This window comes from Harmonia axyridis, chromosome 6 (genome assembly GCF_914767665.1).
Source record: "Harmonia axyridis chromosome 6, icHarAxyr1.1, whole genome shotgun sequence".
NCBI lineage: Eukaryota > Metazoa > Arthropoda > Insecta > Coleoptera > Coccinellidae > Harmonia > Harmonia axyridis.
Genome location: NC_059506.1, coordinates 23,817,794 through 23,843,513, shown reverse-complemented (window position 1 = coordinate 23,843,513; position 25,720 = coordinate 23,817,794). Strand labels below are relative to the sequence as shown.

Sequence of the window (25,720 nt, the reverse complement as noted above, 5' to 3'; positions counted from 1 at the left end):
TGTCAGATTCCTGAACCTGTCGTTTGTCGGTTTCAAATTTTCTATCTTCCTTCATATCAATTTTGCCACCAGGAATACCCGCAGTCTTAGTTATATCTTCTCTTTCTTTGAGTCCATCCTGATCTTTTTTTCGATCTAGTTGTTTTTCCTCATCTTTTAGCTTTCGATCAAGATCTGCCTTTTTTTCTTTAGTAGCATCAATTTTAGGACCTTTAATTGCATCTTCTCCCGTATCTCCTTTCTGTTTGTCAGATTCCTGAACCTGTCGTTTGTCAGGTTCAACTCTTCTATCTTCCTTCATATCAATTTTGCCACCAGGAATACCCGCAGTCTTAGTTATTTCTTCTCTTTCTTTGAGTCCCTCCTGATCTTTTCGATCTAGTTGTTTTTCCTCATCTTTTAGCTTTCGATCAAGATCCGCCTTTTTTTCTTTAGTAGCATCAATTTTAGGACCTTTAATTGCATCTTTTCCTGTATCTCCTTTCTGTTTGTCAGATTCCTGAACCTGTCGTTTGTCAGGTTCAACTTTTCTATCTTCCTTCATATCAATTTTGCCACCAGGAATACCCGCAGTCTTAGTTATTTCTTCTCTTTCTTTGAGTCCCTCCTGATTTTTTTTTCGATCTAGTTGTTTTTCCTCATCTTTTAGCTTTCGATCAAGATCCGCCTTTTTTTCTTTAGTAGCATCAATTTTAGGACCTTTAATTGCATCTTTTCCTGTATCTCCTTTCTGTTTGTCAGATTCCTGAACCTGTCGTTTGTCAGGTTCAACTCTTCTATCTTCCTTCATATCAATTTTGCCACCAGGAATACCCGCAGTCTTAGTTATATCTTCTCTTTCTTTGAGTCTCTCCTGATCTTTTTTTCGATCTAGTTGTTTTTCCTCATCTTTAAGCTTTCGATCAAGATCCCCCTTTTTTTCTTTAGTAGCATCAATTTTAGGACCTTTAATTGCATCTTTTCCTGTATCTCCTTTCTGTTTGTCAGATTCCTGAACCTGTCGTTTGTCAGGTTCAACTTTTCTATCTTCCTTCATATCAATTTTGCCACCAGGAATACCCGCAGTCTTAGTTATATCTTCTCTTTCTTTGAGTCCCTCCTGATCTTTTTTTCGATCTAGTTGTTTTTCCTCATCTTTAAGCTTTCGATCAATATCCCCCTGTTTTTCTTTAGTAGCATCAATTTTAGGACCTTTAATTGCATCTTTTCCTGTATCTCCTTTCTGTTTGTCAGATTCCTGAACCTGTCGTTTGTCAGGTTCAACTTTTCTATCTTCTTTCATATCAATTTTGCCACCAGGAATACCCGCAGTCTTAGTTATTTCTTCTCTCTTTTTGAGTCTTTCCTGATCTTTTTTTCGATCTAGTTGTTTTTCCTCATCTTTAAGCTTTCGATCAATATCCCCCTGTTTTTCTTTAGTAGCATCAATTTTAGGACCTTTAATTGCATCTTTTCCTGTATCTCCTTTCTGTTTGTCAGATTCCTGAACCTGTCGTTTGTCAGGTTCAACTTTTCTATCTTCCTTCATATCAATTTTACCACCAGGAATACCCGCAGTCTTAGTTATTTCTTCTCTTTTTTTGAGTCCCCCCTGATCTTTTATTCGATCTAGTTGTTTTTCCTCATCTTTTAGCTTTCGATCAAGATCCGCCTTTTTTTCTTTAGTAGCATCAATTTTAGGACCTTTAATTGCATCTTTTCCTGTATCTCCTTTCTGTTTGTCAGATTCCTGAACCTGTCGTTTGTCAGGTTCAACTTTTCTATCTTCCTTCATATCAATTTTGCCACCAGGAATACCCGCAGTCTTAGTTATATCTTCTCTTTCTTTGAGTCCATCCTGATCTTTTTTTCGATCTAGTTGTTTTTCCTCATCTTTAAGCTTTCGATCAAGATCCCCCTTTTTTTCTTTAGTAGCACCAATTTTAGGACCTTTAATTGCATCTTTTTCTGTATCTCCTTTCTGTTTGTCAGATTCCTGAACCTGTCGTTTGTCAGGTTCAACTTTTCTATCTTCCTTCATATCAATTTTGCCACCAGGAATACCCGCAGTCTTAGTTATTTCTTCTCTTTCTTTGAGTCCCTCCTGATCTTTTTTTCGATCTAGTTGTTTTTCCTCATCTTTAAGCTTTCGATCAAGATCCCCCTTTTTTTCTTTAGTAGCATCAATTTTAGGACCTTTAATTGCATCTTTTCCTGTATCTCCTTTCTGTTTGTCAGATTCCTGAACCTGTCGTTTGTCAGGTTCAACTTTTCTATCTTCCTTCATATCAATTTTGCCACCAGGAATACCCGCAGTCTTAGTTATATCTTCTCTTTCTTTGAGTCCCTCCTGATCTTTTTTTCGATCTAGTTGTTTTTCCTCATCTTTTAGCTTTCGATCAAGATCTGCCTTTTTTTCTTTAGTAGCATCAATTTTAGGACCTTTTATTGCATCTTTTCCTGTATCTCCTTTCTGTTTGTCAGATTCCCGAACCTGTCGTTTGTCAGGTTCAACTTTTCTATCTTGTTTCATATCAATTTTGCCACCAGGAATACCCGCAGTCTTAGTTATATCTTCTCTTTCTTTGAGTCCCTCCTGATCTTTTTTTCGATCTAGTTGTTTTTCCTCATCTTTTAGCTTTCGATCAAGATCTGCCTTTTTTTCTTTAGTAGCGTCAATTTTAGGACCTTTAATTGCATCTTTTCCTGTATCTCCTTTCTGTTTGTCAGATTCCTGAACCTGTCGTTTGTCGGTTTCAAATTTTCTATCTTCCTTCATATCAATTTTGCCACCAGGAATACCCGCAGTCTTAGTTATATCTTCTCTTTCTTTGAGTCCATCCTGATCTTTTTTTAGATCTAGTTGTTTTTCCTCATCTTTTAGCTTTCGATCAAGATCCGCCTTTTTTTCTTTAGTAGCATCAATTTTAGGACCTTTAATTGCATCTTCTCCCGTATCTCCTTTCTGTTTGTCAGATTCCTGAACCTGTCGTTTGTCAGGTTCAACTCTTCTATCTTCCTTCATATCAATTTTGCCACCAGGAATACCCGCAGTCTTAGTTATTTCTTCTCTTTCTTTGAGTCCCTCCTGATCTTTTCGATCTAGTTGTTTTTCCTCATCTTTTAGCTTTCGATCAAGATCCGCCTTTTTTTCTTTAGTAGCATCAATTTTAGGACCTTTAATTGCATCTTTTCCTGTATCTCCTTTCTGTTTGTCAGATTCCTGAACCTGTCGTTTGTCAGGTTCAACTTTTCTATCTTCCTTCATATCAATTTTGCCACCAGGAATACCCGCAGTCTTAGTTATTTCTTCTCTTTCTTTGAGTCCCTCCTGATCTTTTTTTCGATCTAGTTGTTTTTCCTCATCTTTTAGCTTTCGATCAAGATCTGCCCTTTTTTCTTTAGTAGCATCAATTTTAGGACCTTTAATTGCATCTTTTCCTGTATCTCCTTTCTGTTTGTCAGATTCCTGAACCTGTCGTTTGTCAGGTTCAAGTTTTCTATCTTCCTTCATATCAATTTTGCCACCAGGAATACCCGCAGTCTTAGTTATATCTTCTCTTTCTTTGAGTCCCTCCTGATCTTTTTTTCGATCTAGTTGTTTTTCCTCATCTTTTAGCTTTCGATCAAGATCCCCCTTTTTTTCTTTAGTAGCATCAATTTTAGGACCTTTAATTGCATCTTTTCCTGTATCTCCTTTCTGTTTGTCAGATTCCTGAACCTGTCGTTTGTCAGGCTCAACTTTTTTATCTTCCTTCATATCAATTTTGCCACCAGGAATACCCGCAGTCTTAGTTATTTCTTCTCTCTTTTTGAGTCTTTCCTGATCTTTTTTTCGATCTAGTTGTTTTTCCTCATCTTTTAGCTTTCGATCAAGATCCCCCTTTTTTTCTTGAGTAGCATCAATTTTAGGACCTTTAATTGCATCTTTTCCTGTATCTCCTTTCTGTTTGTCAGATTCCTGAACCTGTCGCTTGTCAGGCTCAACTTTCCTATCTTCCTTCATATCAATTTTGCCATCAGGAATACCCGCAGTCTTAGTTATTTCTTCTTTTTCTTTGATTCCCTCCTGATCTTTTTTTCGATCTAGTTGTTTTTCCTCATCTTTTAGCTTTCGATCAAGATCCGCCTTTTTTTCTTTAGTAGCATCAATTTTAGGAACTTTAATTGCATCTTTTCCTGTATCTCCTTTCTGTTTGTCAGATTCCTGAACCTGTCGTTTGTCAGGTTCAACTTTTTTATCTTCCTTCATATCAATTTTGCCACCAGGAATACCCGCAGTCTTAGTTATTTCTTCTCTTTCTTTGAGTCCCTCCTGATCTTTTTTTCGATCTAGTTGTTTTTCCTCATCTTTTAGCTTTCGATCAAGATCCGCCTTTTTTTCTTTAGTAGCATCAATTTTAGGACCTTCAATTGCATCTTCTCCCGTATCTCCTTTCTGTTTGTCAGATTCCTGAACCTGTCGTTTGTCAGGTTCAACTCTTCTATCTTCCTTCATATCAATTTTGCCACCAGGAATACCCGCAGTCTTAGTTATTTCTTCTCTTTCTTTGAGTCCCTCCTGATCTTTTTTTCGATCTAGTTGTTTTTCCTCATCTTTTAGCTTTCGATCAAGATCCGCCTTTTTTTCTTTAGTAGCATCAATTTTAGGACCTTTAATTGCATCTTCTCCCGTATCTCCTTTCTGTTTGTCAGATTCCTGAACCTGTCGTTTGTCAGGTTCAACTCTTCTATCTTCCTTCATATCAATTTTGCCACCAGGAATACCCGTAGTCTTAGTTATTTCTTCTCTTTCTTTGAGTCCCTCCTGATCTTTTTCTCGATCTAGTTGTTTTTCCTCATCTTTTAGCTTTCGATCAAGATCCCCCTTTTTTTCTTTAGTAGCATCAATTTTAGGACCTTTAATTGCATCTTTTCCTGTATCTCCTTTCTGTTTGTCAGATTCCTGAACCTGTCGTTTGTCAGGTTCAACTTTTCTATCTTCCTTCATATCAATTTTGCCACCAGGAATACCTGCAGTCTTAGTTATTTCTTCTCTTTCTTTGAGTCCCTCCTGATCTTTTTTTCGATCTAGTTGTTTTTCCTCATCTTTTAGCTTTCGATCGAGATCCGCCTCTCTTTCTTTAGTAGCATCAATTTCAGGACCTTTAATTGCATCTTTTCCTGTATATCCTTTCTGTTTGTCAGATTCCTGAACCTGTCGTTTGTCAGGTTCAACTTTTCTATCTTCTTTCATATCAATTTTGCCACCAGGAATACCCGTAGTCTTAGTTATTTCTTCTCTTTCTTTGAGTCCCTCCTGATCTTTTTCTCGATCTAGTTGTTTTTCCTCATCTTTTAGCTTTCGATCAAGATCCCCCTTTTTTTCTTTAGTAGCATCAATTTTAGGACCTTTAATTGCATCTTTTCCTGTATCTTCTTTCTGTTTGTCAGATTCCTGAACCTGTCGTTTGTCAGGTTCAACTTTTCTATCTTCCTTCATATCAATTTTGCCACCAGGAATACCTGCAGTCTTAGTTATTTCTTCTCTTTCTTTGAGTCCCTCCTGATCTTTTTTTCGATCTAGTTGTTTTTCCTCATCTTTTAGCTTTCGATCAAGATCCGCCTCTTTTTCTTTAGTAGCATCAATTTTAGGACCTTTAATTGCATCTTCTCCCGTATCTCCTTTCTGTTTGTCAGATTCCTGAACCTGTCGTTTGTCAGGTTCAACTCTTCTATCTTCCTTCATATCAATTTTGCCACCAGGAATACCCGCAGTCTTAGTTATTTCTTCTCTTTCTTTGAGTCCCTCCTGATCTTTTTTTCGATCTAGTTGTTTTTCCTCATCTTTTAGCTTTCGATCAAGATCCGCCTCTTTTTCTTCAGTAGCATCAATTTTAGGACCTTTAATTGCATCTTTTCCTGTATATCCTTTCTGTTTGTCAGATTCCTGAACCTGTCGTTTGTCAGGTTCAACTTTTCTATCTTCCTTCATATCAATTTTGCCACCAGGAATACCCGTAGTCTTAGTTATTTCTTCTCTTTCTTTGAGTCCCTCCTGATCTTTTTTTCGATCTAGTTGTTTTTCCTCATCTTTTAGCTTTCGATCAAGATCCGCCGTTTTTTCTTTAGTAGCATCAATTTTAGGACCTTTAATTGAATCTTTTCCTGTATCTCCTTTCTGTTTGTCAGATTCCTGAACCTGTCGTTTGTCAGGTTCAACTTTTCTATCTTCCTTCATATCAATTTTGCCACCAGGAATACCCGCAGTCTTAGTTATTTCTTCTCTTTCTTTGAGTCCCTCCTGATCTTTTTTTCGATCTAGTGGTTTTTCCTCATCTTTTAGCTCTCGATCAAGATCCGCCTTTTTTTCTTCAGTAGTATCAATTTTAGGACCTTTAATTGCATCTTTTTCTGTTTCTCCTTTCTGTTTGTCAGATTCCTGAACCTGTCGTTTGTCAGGTTCAATTTTTCTATCTTCCTTCATATCAATTTTGCCACCAGGAATACCCGCAGTCTTAGTTATATCTTCTCTTTCTTTGAGTCCCTCCTGATCTTTTTTTCGATCTAGTTGTTTTTCCTCATCTTTTAGCTTTCGATCAAGAGCCGCCTTTTTTTCTTTAGTAGCATCAATTTTAAGATCTTTAATTGCATCTTTTCCTGTATCTCCTTTCTGTTTGTCAGATTCCTGAACCTGTCGTTTGTCAGGTTCAACTTTTCTATCTTTCTCAATTTCTGGTTTTCGAATTTGGTATTTTTGATAATTCGTTTCATATTTTCCTTCAATTTTTCCTAGCTCCATATCATTTCTTCGTTCTTGATCAGTATCCTTCAAATGCATTTTTATCCCTATAATTTCATTTCGATCCTTCCTGTCATTTTTTTTGTAAACGTATATGTTCAGTCTCCCAAACTCTCCTCGAGTCATTTCATCTTTGGTGTGAGAATCCTGAACTTGGTATTCGGCAAGTTTACTTCCCCTGTCTTTTTGCGCTTCACTTCCACCAGGAAAATCTCCAGCCTTAGTTGTTTCTTCTCTTTTCTTAGGTTTTTCTTGTTCCTTTTTTTTAACTAGCATTCGTTCGTCTTTCTCTTTTTTATCTTTGGTATCGCCAATTTCTCGGTTCTTGATTTCATCTTTTAGTGTGACTTGATTTTTTTCCTCTATTTTCTGAACACGGTCTTTGTCAAGTTTACCTCCCCCACCTTTCTCAATTTCCATTTTTCCAACAGGAATCCCTCCAGTCTCCAATATTTCATCTTTCTTCTTAAGTTCTTCTTGATCTTCCTTTCGATCTAGCTGTCTTTCCTCTTCCTTTTTGTCTCGACCCATATCGTCTTTTTTAGCTTTAGTATCACCAATTTCTTGTCTTTTGATTTCATCCTTTCCTGTGACTTTTTTTTTCTCCTCTATTTCCTGAACTCGGTCTTTTTCAAGTTTACCCTCCCCATCTTTCTTTATTTCAAATTTTCCAACACGAATACCTCCAGTCTCCAACATTTTATCTCTCTTCCCAAGTTCTTCTTGATCTTTCCTTCGATCTAGCTTCCTTTCCTCTTCCATTATGTCTCGATCCAAATCGTCTTTTTTAGCTTTAGTATCGTCAATTTCACGGCTTTTGCTTTCATCCTTTCCTGTGACTTCTTTTTTCTTCTCAGTTTCCGGAACTAGGTCTTTACCAGGTTTACCCTCCCCATCTTTCTTTATTTCAAGTTTTTCAACAGGAACACCTCCAGTCTCCAACATTTTATCTTTCTTCCCAAATTCTTCTTGATCTTTCTTTCGATCTAGCTGTCTTTCCTCTTCTTTTTTGTCTCGACCGAAATCGTCTTTTTTAGCTTTAATATCGCCAATTTCACGGCTTTTGATTTCATCCTTTCCTGTGACTTGTTTTTTCTCCTCTATTTCCTGAACTCGGTCTTTTTCAAGTTTACCCTGCCCATCTTTCTTCATTTCAAGTTTACTTCCAGCCTCCAACATTTTATCTTTCTTCTCAAGTTCTTCTTGATCTTTCTTCCGATCTAGCTGTCTTTCCTCTTCCTTTTTGTCTCGACCCAAATCGTCTTTTTTAGCTTTAGTATCGCCAATTTCACGGCTTTTGATTTCATCCTTTCCTGTGACTTCTTTCTTCTTCTCAGTTTCCGGAACTAGGTCTTCACCAGGTTTACCTTCCCCATCTTTCTTTATTTCAAGTTTGCCAACAGGAATACCTCCAGTCTCCAACATTTTATCTTTCTTCCCAAGTTCTTCTTGATCTTTCTTTCGATCTAGCTGTCTTTCCTCTTCTTTTTTGTCTCGATCGAAATCGTCTTTTTTAGCTTTAGTATCGCCAATTTCACGGCTTTTGATTTCATCCTTTCCTGTGACTTGTTTTTTCTCCTCTATTTCCTGAACTCGGTCTTTTTCAAGTTTACCCTGCCCATCTTTCTTCATTTCAAGTTTACTTCCAGCCTCCAACATTTTATCTTTCTTCTCAAGTTCTTCTTGATCTTTCTTCCGATCTAGCTGTCTTTCCTCTTCTTTTTTGTCGCGATCCAAAGCGTCTTTTTTAGCTTTAGTATCGCCAATATCACGGCTTTTGATTTCATCCTTTTCTGTGACTTCTTTATTCTTCTCAGTTTCCGGAACTAGGTCCTTGCCAGGTTTATCCTCCCCATCTTTCCTTATTTCAAGTTTTCCAACAGGAATACCTCCAGTCTCCAACATCTTATCTTTCTTTCCGAGTTCTTCTTGATCTTTCTTTCGATCTAGCTGTCTTTCCTCTTCTTTTTTGTCCCGACCCAAATCGTCTTTTTTAGCTTTAGTATCGTCAATTTCACGGCTTTTGATTTCATCCTTTCCTGTGAGTTGTTTTTTTTTCTCAGTTTCCGGAACAAGGTCTTTGCCAGGTTTACCCTCCCCATATTTCTTTATTTCAAGTTTACTTCCAGTCTCCAACATTTTATCTTTCCTCTCAAGTTCTTCTCGATCTTTCTTTCGATCTAGCTGTCTTTCCTCTTCCTTTTTATCCCGACCCAAATCGTCTTTTTTAGCTTTAGTATCGCCAATTTCACGGCTTTTGATTCCTTCTTTTCCTGTGACTTGTTTTTTCTCCTCTATTTCCTGAACTCGGTCTTTGTCAAGTTTACCCTCTCCATCTTTCTTTATTTCAAGTTTTCCAACAGGAATATCTCCACTCTCCAATATTTTATCTTCCTTCTTAAGTTCTTTTAGATCTTTCTCTCGATCCAGCGGTCTTTCCTCTTCCATCTTGTCTCGTTTAGAATCGTCTTTTTCATCTTTAGTCTCACCAATTTCTCGCCTTTTGATTTCATCCTTTCCTGTGACAAGTTTTTTCTCCTCTATTTCTTGAACTCGGTCTTTGTCAAGTTTACCTTCCCCATCTTTTTTTATTTCAAGTTTTTCAACAGGAATACCTTCAGTCTTCAACATTTTATCTTTCTTCTCAAGTTCTTCTTGATATTGCTTTCGATCCTGCTGTCTTTCCTCTTCCATTATGTCTCGATCAAAATCGTCTTTTTTATCTTTAGTATCGCCAATTTCACGGCTTCTCATTTCATCCTTTCCTGTGACTTGTTTTTTCTCCTCTATTTCCTGGAGTCGGTCTTTGTCAAGTTTACCTTCCCCATCTTTCTTTATATCAAGTTTTCCAACAGAAATATCTCCAGTCTCCAATATTTTATCTTTCGTTTTAAGTTCTTCTTGATCTTTCTTTCGATCTAGCTGTCGTTCCTCTTCCATCTTGCCTCGATCAAAATCTTTTTTATCTTTAGTATCACCAAGTTCTTGTGTTATGATTTCATGCTTTTCTGTGAGTTCTTGTTTCCCCTCAGATTCCCGAACTCGATCTTTGTCAAGTTCACCTTCCCCATCCTTCTTCATTTCAATTTTTTCAACCGGAATACCTACAGTCTCCATTAATATATCTCCTTTGTCAAGTTTTGCTCGATCTTCCTTTCGATCTAGCTGCCTTTCCTTTTCCTTTTTCTCTCGATCAGATTCGTCTCTTGCATCTTCAGTATCAACAATTTTTTGGCTTTCGATTTCATCCTTTTCTGTGACTTCTTTATGCTTGTCAGGTTCTTGAGCAAGGCCTGTGTCAAGTTCACCTTCTCTCTCTTTCTTCATTTCAAGTTTTTCTCCAGGAATACCCCCAGTTTTAGTTATTTCATCGCCCTCTTTGAGTTCTTCTTGACCTTTTTTTTGACTCAGTAATTTTTCCTCGTCTTCTTTCTGTCGATCAATGTCGACTTCCCAATCTTTTGTTTCTGCTATTTCACGGCTTTTGATCTCATCCTGTTTCAGGTCATCTCTTTTTTGATCTGTTTCATTAACTCGGACTTCAAAAGGTTCACCTTCCCTATCTTTCTTCAAATCAATTTTTCTATCAAGAATATCCATACTCTCAGGCATTTCATCCCTTTTCTTAGATTCTTCGTCTGTTTTTCGATCTAGCTGTTTTTCCTCCTCTTTTTGCTTCCTTTCATTGTCTTCTTTTGAAATTTTAACTTTCTCTTCATATTTGGTTTTCTCCTCATTTTTTTTGTAAACATATATGTTCAGTCTCCCAAACTCACCTTGAGTCATTTTATCTCTTGTGTCTGATTCCTGAACTTGATATATGTCCAATTTACCTTTCTTATCTTCGATTTTTCGACTAGGAATACCCCCACTTTCAATTTTTTCTTTTTCCTTTTTGATTTCTTTTTGATGTTTACTCCGATCTAGTTGTTTTTCCCCTTCTTTTTGCTTCTTACCAATATCGTCTGTTGGGATTTCAACTCCCTCCTTAATTTGGATCTTCCTTTCATTCTTTTTGTAAACATATATGTTCAGTCTACCAAACTCACCTTGTGTCATTTTATTTTTGATGTCAGATTCCTGAACTTGGTATTTGTCAACTTTACCTTCCCTTTCTTTCTTCATATCGATATTTCTATCAGGATCACCCTCAGTCTTAGTTATTTTTTCTCTTTTAATAGATTCTTCTTGTTCTTTCTTTCGAACGAGCTGTTTTTCATCTTCCCTTTTCTGTCCATCAAAAACGGCTACTTTATCTTTCGTATCACCAATTGCACTCTCATCCTCTCCTGAGACATATATTTGTTTGTCGGATTCCTGATCACGCTCTTTGTCAAGTGTTCCTTCCTTATCTTTCTTTGTTTCAATTTCTTTATCAATAATACCTTCAGTCTTAGTTATCTCATCCTTTTTCTTGAGTTCTGCCATATCTTTGGTTGGATCTAGATGTCTATCCTTTTTCTCCCGATCAAGAAATTCTTTTGTTTCATTAGTATCACGAAATTCTTGGCTTTTGATTTCATCTTTTCTTATGACTTCTTTTTTGTCAGATTCCCAAATTCGGTCTTTCTCAATTTTGCCTTCCCCATCTTTCTGAATTTCTTGTTCTTTTTTTCGATCTAGCTGTCTTTCTTCTTCCTTTTTCTCATGATCAGATTCGTATTTTTCATCTTTAGTATCATTCAATCCTTTGATTTCATCCTTTCCTGTGATTTCTTTTTTCCCCTCAGACTCCTGAACTAGGTCTTGGTCAAGTTTACCTTCCCCATCTTTCTTCATATCAATTTTCACAACAGAAATTCTTCCAGTCTCCAATATTTTATCTTTCTTTTCAATTTCTTCTTTATCTTTCTTTCGAACTAGCTGCCTTTTCTCTTCCTCTTTTTTTCGATCAGATTCGTCTTTTTCATCTTTAGTATCACCAATTTTTTGGCTTTGGATGTCTTTTTCTCCTGTGACTTTTTCCTCCTCAGATTCCTGAACTCGGACTTCGTCGAGTTCACCTTTCTCATCTTCTTTCATTTCAATTTTTGGAACAGAAATAATTTTAGTCTCCAATAATTCATCTTTCTTTCGATCTAGCTGTATTTTTTCTTCCATATACCCTCGATCAGATTCGTCTATTTTATCTTTAGTATCACCAATTTCTTGGCTTTTGATTTCATCCTTTTCTTCGACTTCTTTTTTCTCTTCAGATTCCTGAACTCGTTCTCTGTCAAGTTTACCTTCCTTATCTTTCTCAATTTCCATTTTCCCAACAGGAATACCTTCAGTCCCCAATATTTTATCTTTCTTCTCAAGTTCTTCTTGATCTTTCTTTCGATCTAGCTGTCTTTCCTCTTCTTTTTTGTCTCGATCGAAATCGTCTTTTTTAGCTTTAGTATCACCAATTTCTTGGCTTTTGATTTGATCCTTTTCTGTGATTCCTTTTTTCTTTTCAGATTCCTGAACTCGTTCTTTGTCAAGTACACCTTCTCCATCTTTCTTCATTTCAATTTCTGCAACAGAAAAACCTCCGGTCTCCAATATTGTTTCTTTCTTTTCAAGTTCTTCATGATCTTCCTTTCGATCAAGCTGTCTTCCCTCTTCTTTTTGCTCTCGATAAGATTCGTATTTTTTGTCATGAGTATCATCAATTTTTTCTGTGATTCCTTTTTTCTCCTCAGATTTCTGACCTTGTTCTCTGTCAAGTTTATATTCCTCATCTTTTTTCATTCCAATTTTTTCTACAGAAACACTTCCAGTCTCTAACATCTTATCCTTTTTCTCAAGTTCTTCTTGATCCTTTTCTCGATCTAGCTGTTCTTCTTCTTCCTTCCTCTCTCTAGGAGATTCGCCCCTTTCATCTTTTGTATCACCAATTTTTTGGATTTTGATTTCATCCTTTCCAGTGACTTCTTTTTGCTTGTCAGGTTCTTGAGCATGGTCTGTATCAATTTTACCTTCCCCGTCCCTCTTCAATTCAATCTTTTCATCAGAAATGCTTGGAGTTTTAGTTATTTCATCTCCCTTCTCAAGGTCTTCTGGATCTTTCCTACGATCCAGTAATTTTTCCTCGTCTTCCTTCTGTCGATGAATATCGGCTTCCCCATCTTTCGTTCCTCCTATTTCTCGACTTTTGATTTCATCTTTTCTTTGAACATCTCTTTGTTGGTCCGATTCCTGAACTGGGACTTCCCTTTCTTTGTTCACTTCAATCTCTTCACCAGAAATGCCCCCTCTTTCAAGCGTTTCATCTCTTTTCGTAGATTTTTCTTGATCTTTCGTCCGATCTGGCTGTTGTTTCCCTTCTTTTTGCTTTCTATCAATATTGTCTTCTGGGAATTTAATTACCTCTTCCTTTTGGTTCTTCCTCTCATTCTTTTTGTAAACATATATGTTCAGTCTCCCAAACTCACCTTGCATGATTTTATCTTTGGTGTCAGATTCCTGAACACGGTTTTTGTCAAGTTTAACTTCCCCATCTTTCTTCATTTCGGTTCTACGACCAGGAATATCCCCACTTTTGATTTCTCCAACTCCCTTGTTGAGTTCCTCTTGATCTTTGTTTCGATCTAGTTGTTTTTCTTTTTGATTTTTATCAAAATCGGCCTTTTTGATCTCACCTCCCTCTTCAGTTTGAATTTTCCTTCCATTCGTTTTGTAAACATATAAGTTCAGTCTCCCAAACTCTCCCTGTAAAATTTTATCCATGGTGTCAGATTTCTGATCTCGGTATTTGTCAAGTTCACCTTCCCTTTCTTTTTTCATTTCAATTTTTTTATCGGGAATACCCCCAGTCTTAGTTATTTTTTCGGTTTTTTTAGGTTCTACTTGTTCTTCTTTTCGAAGTAGTTGTTTTTCCTCTTCTCTTTTCTGTCTATCAAAAACGGCTTTTTCATCTTTTGTATCGCCAATTCCTCTTTCAACCTCTCCTGTAACATCTATTTGTTTGTCGGGTTCCTGAACTCGGTCTTTGTCAAATGTACCTTCCTTATCTCTTTTCATTTCAATTCCTTCTTCAGTAATACCTCCAGTCTTAGTTATTTCATCTCTTTTCTTGAGTTCTTCTTGTTCTTTCATTCTATCTAGTTGGCTTTCCTTTTTCTCTTGATCAAAAGAGTCTTTTTTTTCATTAGTATCACCAATTTCTCGGCTTTTGATTTCATCCATTGCTGTGACATCTATTTGTTGGTCAGCTCCCTGAACTATGTCTTTGTCGAGCTCACCTTCTCTATCTTTCTGATTTTCCATTTTCTCATCGGGAATACCTTCAGTCGAATCTATTTCAACTCTCTTTTCGAGTTCCTCCTGGGATATTTTTCGATCTAGTTGTCTTTTCTCTTCCATTCGATCCAAATCTTCGTTTTTATCTTTATTATCATCAAATTCTTGGATTTTTGTTTCATCCTTTCTAGCGACTTCTTTTCGTTTGTCAAATTCCTGAACTCGTTCTTCGTCAAGTTCATCTTTTATATCAATCTTCATTTCGATTGTTTCAGCTGCAATACCTCCAGTTGTATCTATTTCATCTCTCTTTTTGAGTTCTTCCTGATATTTTGCTCGATCTATCTGACTTTCCTCTTCCTTTTTCTCACGATCAAAATCGTCTTTTTCTTCCTTAGTATCGCCAATTTCCCGTCTTTTCATGTCATCCTTTCCTGTGACTTTTTTTTGTTTATCAGATTCTTGAACATGGTCTATGTCAAGTTCACCATCCCTATCTCTCTTCATTTCAATTTCTCCAACAGAAAAACCTCGGGTCTCAGGTATTTTACCACTCTTCTCAAGTTCTTTCTGATCTTTCTTTTGATCAAGCTTTCTTTCCTCTTTTTTTTGCTTTCGTTCGAAATCGGCTTTTTTATCTGTTGTACCACCAATTTCTCCTTTTTTGATTTCACCCTCTTCAGATTCCTGATCTCGGTCTCGGTCAAGTTTCTCTTTCTCCAGACCAAATTTGTCTTTAGTATCTTCAATTATTTGTCTCTTGAATTCATCCTTTCCTTCCGGTTGGACGTTGCTTTTTTCTACATATAAATTTTCTTTGCTTACACTTTCACCAAGAGGAGGATATTTTTTGGTTCTGTCATATCTATCTCTATATATTCTACTTTTTCCAACCTGTTCAGTATCCTTTTGTCCATCCCATTTATCTGTTGTGTAGTCTCTCTTATGTGTTTCCATTTTAACTTGTGCCATTTTGCGGATTAACAATTCATCTCCTCCTTCTACTGCGTTCTGAAATTCTACTTTGTCATCCTGATTTTTATTGCCAGTTCTTTCTCTATTTGGATCTTTCAGTTTTAGAATTTCCACGTGAGCTTCAAGCCCCTCGATTAGATCTTTTCCTTTTATATTTTCAAGGTGTATTTTGCCTTTCTCTTCAGGTTTATATTTTTGTTTTTCTTTTTTAATTTGCCCTTCATCTTTAACTAGCTCTTTTCTATCCATTTCCTTCCCCTTGTACCCAATTTTTTGTCCATCGTCTTGAACTTCAAGTCTCGAGAACCCATCCTCTTTTTCGGCTAATCTCGATTTGATTGACACATAAGGTGCTATCGTTGAAATTTTATTCATTTCAGCATCATCCTGTACTTCATCAAATTGTTTTTTATCTATTTCCCCTACACTGTCTCCAATTTTTCGTTCTGCGTCTTGATCCTCTGGTCTTGATAACTCATCTTCTTTCTCGGCTAACTTTGGTTGGGTTGGAGTATCGAGTACACTTCTTGGAATAATTTCATATTGATCTTCATTTTTAGCGATCACTTTCTTATCCATTTCCTCTTTATTGTCGACGTGTTCTTGCTCTGAATCTTGATCTTCAAGTCTTGAGTATTTATCATCTTTTTCGGCTGATATAGGTTTGATTGAAATGTCAGGTGCTTTTGTTGAAATATCTTTCATTTCAGAATCTTTTTGTCCTTCATCGAGTTGTTTTTTAGCGATTTCCTCTCTCTTGTCCCCAATTTCTTGTTCTGCGTCTGGATATCCTAGACCTGAGAATTTATCCTTTGTTTCAGTTGATCTAGGTTGAGATTTAATTTCAGGTGCTTCGATTGATATATCTATCTTTTCAGAACCATATGGTGCTTTATCACGATCGGACTGTTTTCTATCAATTTCCTCTACACTGTCCCCTCTTTTCCGTTCTGCGTCTTGATATTCTGGTCTTGAGAACTCATCCTCTTTCTCGGTTGATTTTGGTTGGGTTGGAGTATCGAGTGCTTCTGTTGGAATTATATTTCCATTAGCATCATATTGATCTTTAATTTCATCGATCAATTTTTTATCAATCTCTTTCCTCTCGTCGACATGTTTTTTTTCTATATCTAAATCTTCAAGTCTTGAGAGTTTACCATCTTTCTCGGCTAATTTCAGTTTGGTTGATATTTCAGGTGCTTTCAATGGAACATATTCACTTTCAGAATCATATTGTCGTTTATCAAGATGTTTTTCATCGATTTTCTCTTTCCCGTCCCCAATTCTTTGTGTTGCGCCTTGATCTTCATCAAGTTCATGAGTTAAACTAGGTTTGGTTGAAATTTTAGATGCATCTGTTGAAAGTTCTGTGACACTTAGAAGGGAGGGCTTTTTGATTTCATCTTTAGTTTCCATTTGATCCCCTTTTTGTTCAATCAGTTTTGTATCCTTTTTCTCTTTTATATCCAGTAAAGGTGAATATTGTTTAGGTCCATGTTTTTCTTTTTCTCTCTCTGTACATTGTCGAATCAATAATTCAATCGTTCCTTGAATTTCTCCTTTGTCAACTTTTGTTGTTTCGATATCTCTTTGTTTATCAGAATCTTTGAGTTCGAGAAACTCTAGATGAATTTTATTGTTATCAATTACATCTTCCCCTTTTATAGGTCCAAGGGGTTTTTGGCTGACATATTCTTGGTCGGTTAATTGGCTTGACGATTTAGGCGATTTTAGAAGAATCTCTTTTTCTTTATCTTTATCGACTTGTTTTCTGGATATTTTTCTATTTAGCTCTAATGAAGGTTCAGGTGCTTCTATTGAAATTTCTTTTCTCATAGCTTCTTTTCCGACCTGTTTTCTTTCTCCACTAATTTTTTGTGTCACAACTTCTACTTCAAGACTTAAGGAATCTGGCCCAACTGAAGTTTCAGGGGATACTCTGGAAATATCCTTTGCTCCAGATTCAGAATCTTTTCCAAAGTTTTCGTCCCGTTCAGTAGCAATTTTTTGTTCTTCATTACTGATTTTTGATTTCATATCTCCAATATCAAGGATTGGGGATTCCACTAATTTTGTTAAAATATTCTCTCCTACAGTTTTATCTTCATCAACCGGTTTTTTGTACTCTTCCCCTACTGCAAAACTAATTTTTCGTTTCTTGATATTTTCTGCCTGAGTAGAAGTTTCTGATGCTCCTCTTAAAATCTCTCCTTCTTCGGCTTTATGCTCTTCGTCATTTTCTGCCATCTGGTTTTTATCCATATCATCTTCTCCATCGCTTTTTATTTGTTTTGTGCCTTCAAGCTGGAGACCAGCCAATGTAACATCTTTCTTCGATGATTCTTCCTGGGTTTCATGTGCTATTGTTGAAATATCTTTTCCATCAATTTGATATTGCTTTTCCATTTCAAGCTCTTGTGTATCGAGATTTTCTTCTTCATCACTAGTTTTTTGTTTTCTCTCTTCATCGCTAAGTTTTATGTATTTATCTTTTCTCAACTCTCCAAGGCTTGAGAACTTATCTTCATCCTCAGTTAAATCTGATCGGGATGAAATTTCTGTTTGTTTTGTTGGTACCTCTTCTCCACCAATCTCTTTTTCGTTCTGTCTTCTATCTATTTCCTCGTTTTTATCTCCAATTTTAGATTCTGTCCTTTCAACTACTTCATCATCCGCTCGGTGTGCATCTATTGTATCTTGCTTTTCACTCGGAATTTCAAATGAAGGAATTTCAAAGGAAGGTAATGAATCGATAGTTGCCTCTATATCTTTTCGGCTTTCCTCTTGGTTATCCAATTCCTCTTTCGACTTCAATGTTGATATTTTTTCAAGTTCAGATCGTTCAAATTCGTAATTTTTATCATCTGGTGTTAAATCTTCTACATATGGAAGACCTTTAATAACTATTTTTAATGAAGGTTTTCCCTCTTGCGCTTTTTCTTCATCTGGTTTTAATATCGGTATTATTGCCAAAAGATTACTGCTATCGACTTTAGTTTCATCCACCCTCACTTTCTCCTTTCTATTTTCATCTTTGGCTTCATCTGGTTTTAATATCGGTATTATTGCCAAAAGATTACTGATATCGATTTTAGGTTCATCCACCTTCACTTTCTCCCTTCTCTTATTTTCATCTTTGACTTCACATTTACATATTTTTTCGGCATAAATTTTTTCTAGTTTATCTAAAAATTGTTTGGACGATGGCGATGATTTCTCCAATTTTTTTTCTATTGTATCTTGCTTTTCACTTAGAATTTCTAATGTTGGAGTTTCAAAGGAAGGTAATGAATCGATAGTTGCCTCTATATCTTTTCGACTTCCCTCTTGGTTATCCAATTCCTTTTTCGACTTCAATGTTGATATTTTTTCAAGTTCAGATCGTTCAAATTCGTAATTTTCATCATCTGGTGTGAAATCTTCTACATATGGAAGACCTTCAATAACTATTTTTAATGAAGGTTTTCCCTCTTGAGCTTTTTCTTCATCTGGTTTTAATATCGGTATTATTGCCAAAAGATTACTGCTATCGATTTTAGTTTCATCCACCCTCACTTTCTCCTTTCTCTTATTTTCATCTTTGGCTTCATCTGGTTCATCTGGTTTTAATATCGGTATTATTGCCAAAATATTATTGTTTTCAATTTCAGTTTCATCCACCTGCACTTTCTCCTTTCTCTTATTTTCATCTTTGGCTTCACATATACATATTTTTTCGGCACAAATTTTTTCTAGTTTATCTATAAATTGTTTGGTCGATGGCGATGATTTGTCCGATTTTTTTTCTATTGTATCTTGCTTTACTCTTGAAATTTCCAATGTAGGAATTCCAAAAGAAGGTAATACTGAATCGATCGTTGCCTCTTTATCTTTTCGGCTTCCATCTTTGTTATTCAATTCCTCTTTCGGCTTCAACATTGATATTTTTTCAAGTTCAGATCGTTCAAATTCATAATTTATATCATCAGGTATTAAATCTTCTACATACGGAAGACCTTCAATAACTATTTTCAATGAAGGTTTTCTCCCTTGCGCTTTTTCTTCATCTGGTTTGAATTTCGGTTTATTTGCCAAAAGATTATTGTTATCGATTTCAGTTTTATCCACCTCCACTTTCTCCTTTCTCTTATTTTCATCTTTGGCTTCACATTTACATATTTTTTCGGCACAAATTTTTTCTAGTTTATCTAAAAATCGTTTGGTCGATGGCGATGATTTGTCCGATTTTTTTTCTATTGTATCTTGCTTTTCACTTGAAATTTCCAATGTAAGAATTCCAAAGGAAGGTAATAATGAATCGATCGTTGCCTCTTCATATTTTCGGCTTTCATTTTGGTTATCCAATTCCTCTTTCGGCTCCAACGTCGATATTTTTTCAAGTTCAGATCGTTCAAATTCGTAATTTATATCATCTGGTATTAAATCTTCTACATACGGAAGACCTTCAATAATTATTTTCAATGAAGGTTTTCTTGAATCTTCAGATGATCGACTGTCACCTAAACTAGGTTGGCTTGATTCATTTTGCTTGTAAATAATTAGTTTGCCCTCTTTTGCTCTTTCTTCATCTGTTTTGAATATTGGTATATTTGCCAAAAGATTATTGCTATCGATTTCAGTTTCATCCACCTTCACTTCCTCCCTTCTGTTGTTTTCATCTTTGGCTTCACATATACATATTTTTTCGGCACACATTTTTTCTAGTTCATCTAAGAATTGTTTGGCCGATGGCGATGAGTTTTCCGATTTTTTTTCTGATATCCTCCTGTCCTGTAATTCTGATGATTCACTTCCGGTTTTCGTTGTATCTATTTTTTTTGACTCCTCATTTTTTAGGCATCTACATGGTATTTTATCCTGTTTTGTATTTTCCTCTTCGGGTGAGATATCTGTTTTCTTATATTTCTTTTTATGGCATTCTTTCGTTATATGCTCTAAGAATTCCCTACTTGTTGGATATTTCGCTACACCTTGAACTTTGTTTAGAGATATATTGACTTCTTGATTCGAAGTTGTCAATGATGCATGTAGAGGTTTAGAAGTTTCCTTCGAATTAACTTTCGCACATTGATCTGTATTTATCTCTGATTTTTTAATTTTATCTGGCTTATGGACTTTTGGTTCTTCCAATATTTTAAGCGGTACAAACATAACTTTTTCTATAGAAAATTCATCGTTTGATAATTCTTTTTCTTTTAGAAGTTCAAAAGGATTTTTATATTTGTTACGAGAATTGTCTTTACATGTATTTGTCGTAGATGCTACATTTCTTATGGGTATCGTTGATGTATGGGTTGGAACTTCCTTATAGACTTTCAGCTCTGTTATTTTTTTTTCTTTCAATCGGATATCAACGGCGGATGTTTTATCGGGGATATACATTTTTCTTTTAGATATATATCGATGTATGACAAATATTTCTTTATCTTTTTTAATTCGCAGAGGTTTACATTGACATTTATCTGATGATTTTTCGAAATTCATCAATTCGCTCAACTTACTTTGAAATGGTAAATGATGGAATAAATTGTCGGAAGACCTAGACTGGTCAATAGTTTTCGATCCAAATCGTGATCGACAACAGTCTCTTTTCGTAAAACTCTGATGACAATTCATTTCCCCCTTTTTTAGAACGAAATACTTGTCCGTGAGTGTTTTTAATTCTTTCTTTTTTTTCGAACCTTGTATGTTCACTTTATATTCTTCATTCGCAGTTGCCAAATCTTCATTCGAGAATCTTTTCGAAATATTTCTATTGATTCTTCCCATTGATCTCAGGGACTTTGAACTGATATAAGTGGATTCATGATCAATTTCTCTCGAAAGCGATACATTTTCGTGACCACTTCTCCTTTTCAAGGAATTATCACAGATTGAAGCTCGTTTTGGACAACTGCCAGTTGTATTTATGGCTTTGGAGCTTTTACTCTCGGTTTTGATTACATTTTCATTTAATTTTCCCCTCTTCGGCGGTGTACTGTCAACAAAGGGGCCATCGAAGTGTAGGTTATCAGAAGTTTCCCTTTCCAAAAAATGAAACGGATACATCGAATTGTCTCGATCTTCTTTTTTTAACGAGATACGCATTTTTCTCGAATAATTTTTTGTTTCTTTGTGTTCTGTCTGTACAGTGCCGACTGCTTTATTTTGTCTGAAACGAAATTCCATTCCTGAATTGGAGCAGTTTTCTCCATCTCTGTGTTCAGTAACATTAAATGATTGTTGCATGTTATAAACATAGGTTGCGGTGATGTAGATTGATTTACTGGTGTGTTCCTCTTCGTTTCGAATGAAATCTTGGAAATTTCCGGAGACTGATAAGTGATCGAAAGCGGTCTCATCATTCTGTTCTTGATTTTCCGAATGAGCAGTGCCTATTTTTTCGTGTTTCGTTTTTGGGTAAAATTTCGAACATGCTGGATATCAAAAAATTTGATGAGATGATGAATTGCAGTCGCTACAGTATCTTACCAATATTCTCATCATCGTTTGAGCAATCAGTATCCCCTTTCGAATATGTTGAAATGTGGTTAATAGTTGAGTTCTCGAGTTCAGAAATAGGTTTTTGTGGGAGTCCAAAACAACAATTTTTTTCCTCCGAATTACTCTTTTCTACTACTTTTCTTCCTATTCGAAATTTTAGCCTTCTGTAAAAAGTGCATGTTTAGTGCAGCACTCTGGAGTCACGTAGGAAATATACGATAAGAAATTTGTATTTGCATAATTTTCAATAGGGGTTAGACGAGTAATAACACTTCGTCAACTTTTCTGTTTCTGCATTTCTAGTAGGAAAAAATGTAGACTAACTTTTATTCACACATATTAGCATTTGTTGTAACACATCTCAACAAAGAATTAATATTCATTCAAAATTTAAACTCAAAAAATCATGATTTCTAAATTATTATCAGAAATAGTTTTATGATGTGATTAATAATGTATTCCATACAGTTGAAATACTGTTTTTTCTCGAATTCATGAACTTTTATGTGATACAGTTTTCGGTTTATAGATTTTTAATTGAATTCTTTAGCTTTCGGAATAAATTAATCAGTTTTGCGAGAATATACTGGGTGGTCCAGATTTTAGTTCAATTTCTTTAGCGTCAACTTTTTTCATGAAGAAAAGCTCATATAAACATATAACCAAACATGCTTCGTTTTCGTTGTATAGGGAAGTTTGAAAAAAAAGTTTTTTATATATTACTCTAGTATTTAGAGGTGTACTTTGCAATAGATGGCTGTAGCGGTAAGTGGTAGTCGAAATAAATAGATTCTAGATGTCATACAATAAGTTGGGGTATTTGTAAACATAAAGCCATTGAAATATTAGTCGATTTGTGTCTGCATCATAAAGTGATTCTCGATTAAACATGTCAGCTTACGAGACAAATTCTCGTCGTTTACGAGAGGTTCGAATTTTCTGCTTTAATATGAAGAAATCTGCGGCTTAGGCTCATCGAATGCTCTCAAATATCTATGGTGAGGCCGCTATTAGAGAAAGAACGTGCCGAGAGTGGTTTCAACGCTTCAAGAACGGTGATTTTGACGTCGAAGACCAGCATGGCGATAGAAGACAGAAGGTTTCCGAATATGCAGAATTGGAGGCATTACTTGATCAAGACATGTATCAAGCGCAACAAGAATTGGCAGTGGTAGTGACCCAACAAGACAATTAAAAACGCCTGAACTCATGGCAATGATTCAGAAAAAAGGAAATTGGGTGCCGTACGAGTTGAAGCCGAGAGATGTTGAATGGCGTTGGTTATTTTAGTTATTGAACTAAAATCTGGATCACCCTCAACCCTGTATATAATAGTGACAAATTTTTCTGCTGAATTTCACGTGGACTCTCCATTGTCCTCTAGCAACCTTAAAAGCAATAATTTTTTTAACATACTTTGTCAACAACACAATTAAGTATCGTTTTATCTTCCATATGTATATTTTTTTTTAAATATAATAATTGATATCTTTTTTCTTTATGGTGAAACTGGATACTTGTATAAATCCTTATAAAATTTCGTGTACTAAGAAAACAAAAATGGAACTATTTTCATTTTTTTCTCAAATTGAAGCGTCTTCTGACCAGCACACTTCTCTTTGTTTGCCTATTGGTGAATTAATAATGAGCATATTCGTAATTTATCATGTTTGAAACTTGATGAATTTATGAAATTTTCTCTCAAAATGTATATTTCCAAATTGTATTTTTTTCGCTCATTTATACCTATTATTGCTTTATTCCTCATTTATATTCAAACCCATATTATTAAAATGTATAAAATTTTTCTGCGAGAGAAAGTATTTAAAGTGAAAAAAATTCCATAAAACAAAATATCTCGAAAATGTAAGACTTTCATGTGAACGATGTTTTCTCATCACGTAGGGCACATTCTGATCTATATTCCGTTTTCATTTGACGTGTTTTTTTTCGGACATCCTGTATATATGATATATGTAAACGATTTTATGAATTAAATTGAAACATTTCAATCCTTCAATCGCTTGTAAAATATTGTTGAATGCTTTTTTTTTCATTGATGAGGGTGGATTGTTCATGTAACATAGTTTGGACGTCAAAAACTAGGATTATAAATATAAATTTTTCATTTTAATCATTTCGTCGCTTTCCAGTGACAATGTAACAATGCAATCTAATCCATAGCGTAAAACGAATCATTCCACATAGGTATAATACTAACTGACCAAGAAACTGCGAAGGTAACTTTCTTTCATTCACCGAGAAGAGTATTCCATAAGAAACTGAATACACCGACTAAAAAACATCCAGAAGGAGTTGTTTAAATTTTAATTTATTTTTGGTAAATCATAGACAATATAGCAAGGAGTAAATGATTGAAATTTGGAGAAAAAACGAAGAGTTTACAATTTTTTTTAATAGATTTGGACACTCCCCGACACATCTTAGCATTGATGCAATAAGATGGTATATTTCTTCTTGACTTTCCCCAGCTACCTGTACTTCATGTCTCAGAGCCGCCAAAGTCTGCGGGGGCTGGGGTAAATTTCCAAGCCTTCTACCCATGATGTCCCAAACATGCAATAGCACACCATACTATAACGCTTACTGTCCGGTGTACATGACGATCAACATCAAACTGAGGTTCATGTCTTTCTCCCCGACGTCGTCTAATCTTTCAAAGGCCATCATGTGCACCCAAGGAGAATCGAGATTCATCAGAAAAGATGACCTGATGTCATTTCACATTCCAATGTTGACGTTCTCTGCACCACTACAATCGTTGCCGGCGATGCTCAACCGCCAGAGGTAACCCAAGATGGGGTCGATAATGCTGCATTCCAAAAGAACTTATCTATATTATATAAGATGGCCTTGTTCTCCTAACCACTCATCACCCAAAGATCGAGTTGTCGCAAATTGTCTCTAATGACCATTAGTCTTAGACGTCGATCTTGAACTTCATTTGTGCCTCTTCGACGTCTGGTGCCTACTCTTCTTCGATTTTGAGCATTATCGAACTACGCTTGACAACATCTCATAACAGTAGTTGGATATCTGTTAGTACGGTTAGCGATTTCTCGTAATTACAATTTCGCCTCCCGTAGACCAATGATTCGACCTCTTTCAAATTCACTTACAATATAATAACAATATTATACAATATTTAAGTAACAAAAATTGTTTACATGAAAAAGCTTTCATGATTTTTTTTCTCCAAATTCAATCATTCACTCCTTGCTATACTATCTATGTTTTACCAAAAAAAAAAAAAAAATTAGAATTTAAACAGCTCCTGCTGGGTCTTGAAATTTCTTAGTCTTATAGTATATCCAGTTTCTTATGGAATACACTTCTCAGTGAATGAAAGAAAGTTACCTTCACAAGAAAAATTGTTTTATTGTTTGTTTATGTAGCAGTTGATCTAAAATTCACGTGAAGCCTTCCAGAAATAACACATAGATAGTATGTGCCAGAGGAACATTTCTTTCCAATGAACTGAATGAACGATTCAAGTAATAATGAATAAATAAAAAGTTATTCAAGCAATCAATAATAACCTACCTTTCACTAGTATGAGTTAAACCTATTTTTTGACTCACCTGGTATGTTTAATGCTTTGGCTTTCATTTTGTAATCGGACCGGAATAAACTGTACTTGATTTTCTTCGAATTTTATATCGGAACTAATATTGTCAAAAGGGCTTATTGTATCATCAGATTTAACTTTGAACTCATCACATAAATTCTGAAATGAACAATAGCAATCATCATTAACGTCTTTTTTCTTCCTTAAAGTAACTTACTTTATTCGAATGGGACATAATTCATCATACTCGCAGGAATTTTGATCCTACAGAAAATTTATTGACTTGAACACGTTGAAATTTTGACAAATTGAATTTAGACAGTATTTGACTGGTTGAAAACAAGATTTCATAGAAATATGTATTCTTTTTACTGCATCACTGTTATTCATACATATTGTTGTGCTTTTTGAAAAAAAACATTAATGATTTAATAGGTAGCTAAGGTTCAAAATTATATTACATAAGTTATGAAATATTAGAACAACCATATTCGTTTGATACAAATTGTCTGAGGATTTAGATACCTGTCCTAAATTCGAGGGAAGATGATTTTTGTGTACCTCAAGACATATTATTTAGATCTTCTCGCCCTATAGTGTTAATTATGAGCACAACCGTCAATCAATCCTCAGTCTTAGTATTAGTATATCCATTTCCCCAAAAAAAAAACCCTCTAAAACACCCTTCATAACAATATCAGAAATTC

At 35.4% G+C, this 25,720-nt stretch overlaps 1 protein-coding gene across 1 annotated transcript; it reads right to left on the bottom strand.

Moving 5' to 3' along the window:
• Position 1: 1 nt before the first annotated feature.
• On the bottom strand, positions 2-25,354 carry LOC123683128 (titin-like; the record flags this gene model as incomplete). The annotated part of the gene is made up of 4 exons (XM_045622025.1): positions 25,231-25,354; positions 25,027-25,172; positions 21,413-21,588; positions 2-21,357 (listed from the first exon to the last, which is right to left on the bottom strand). Coding segments are annotated over exons 1-4 (21,696 nt in total), but the record flags the coding sequence as incomplete, so codon positions are not given.
• Between the last annotated feature and the right edge of the window lie 366 nt (positions 25,355-25,720).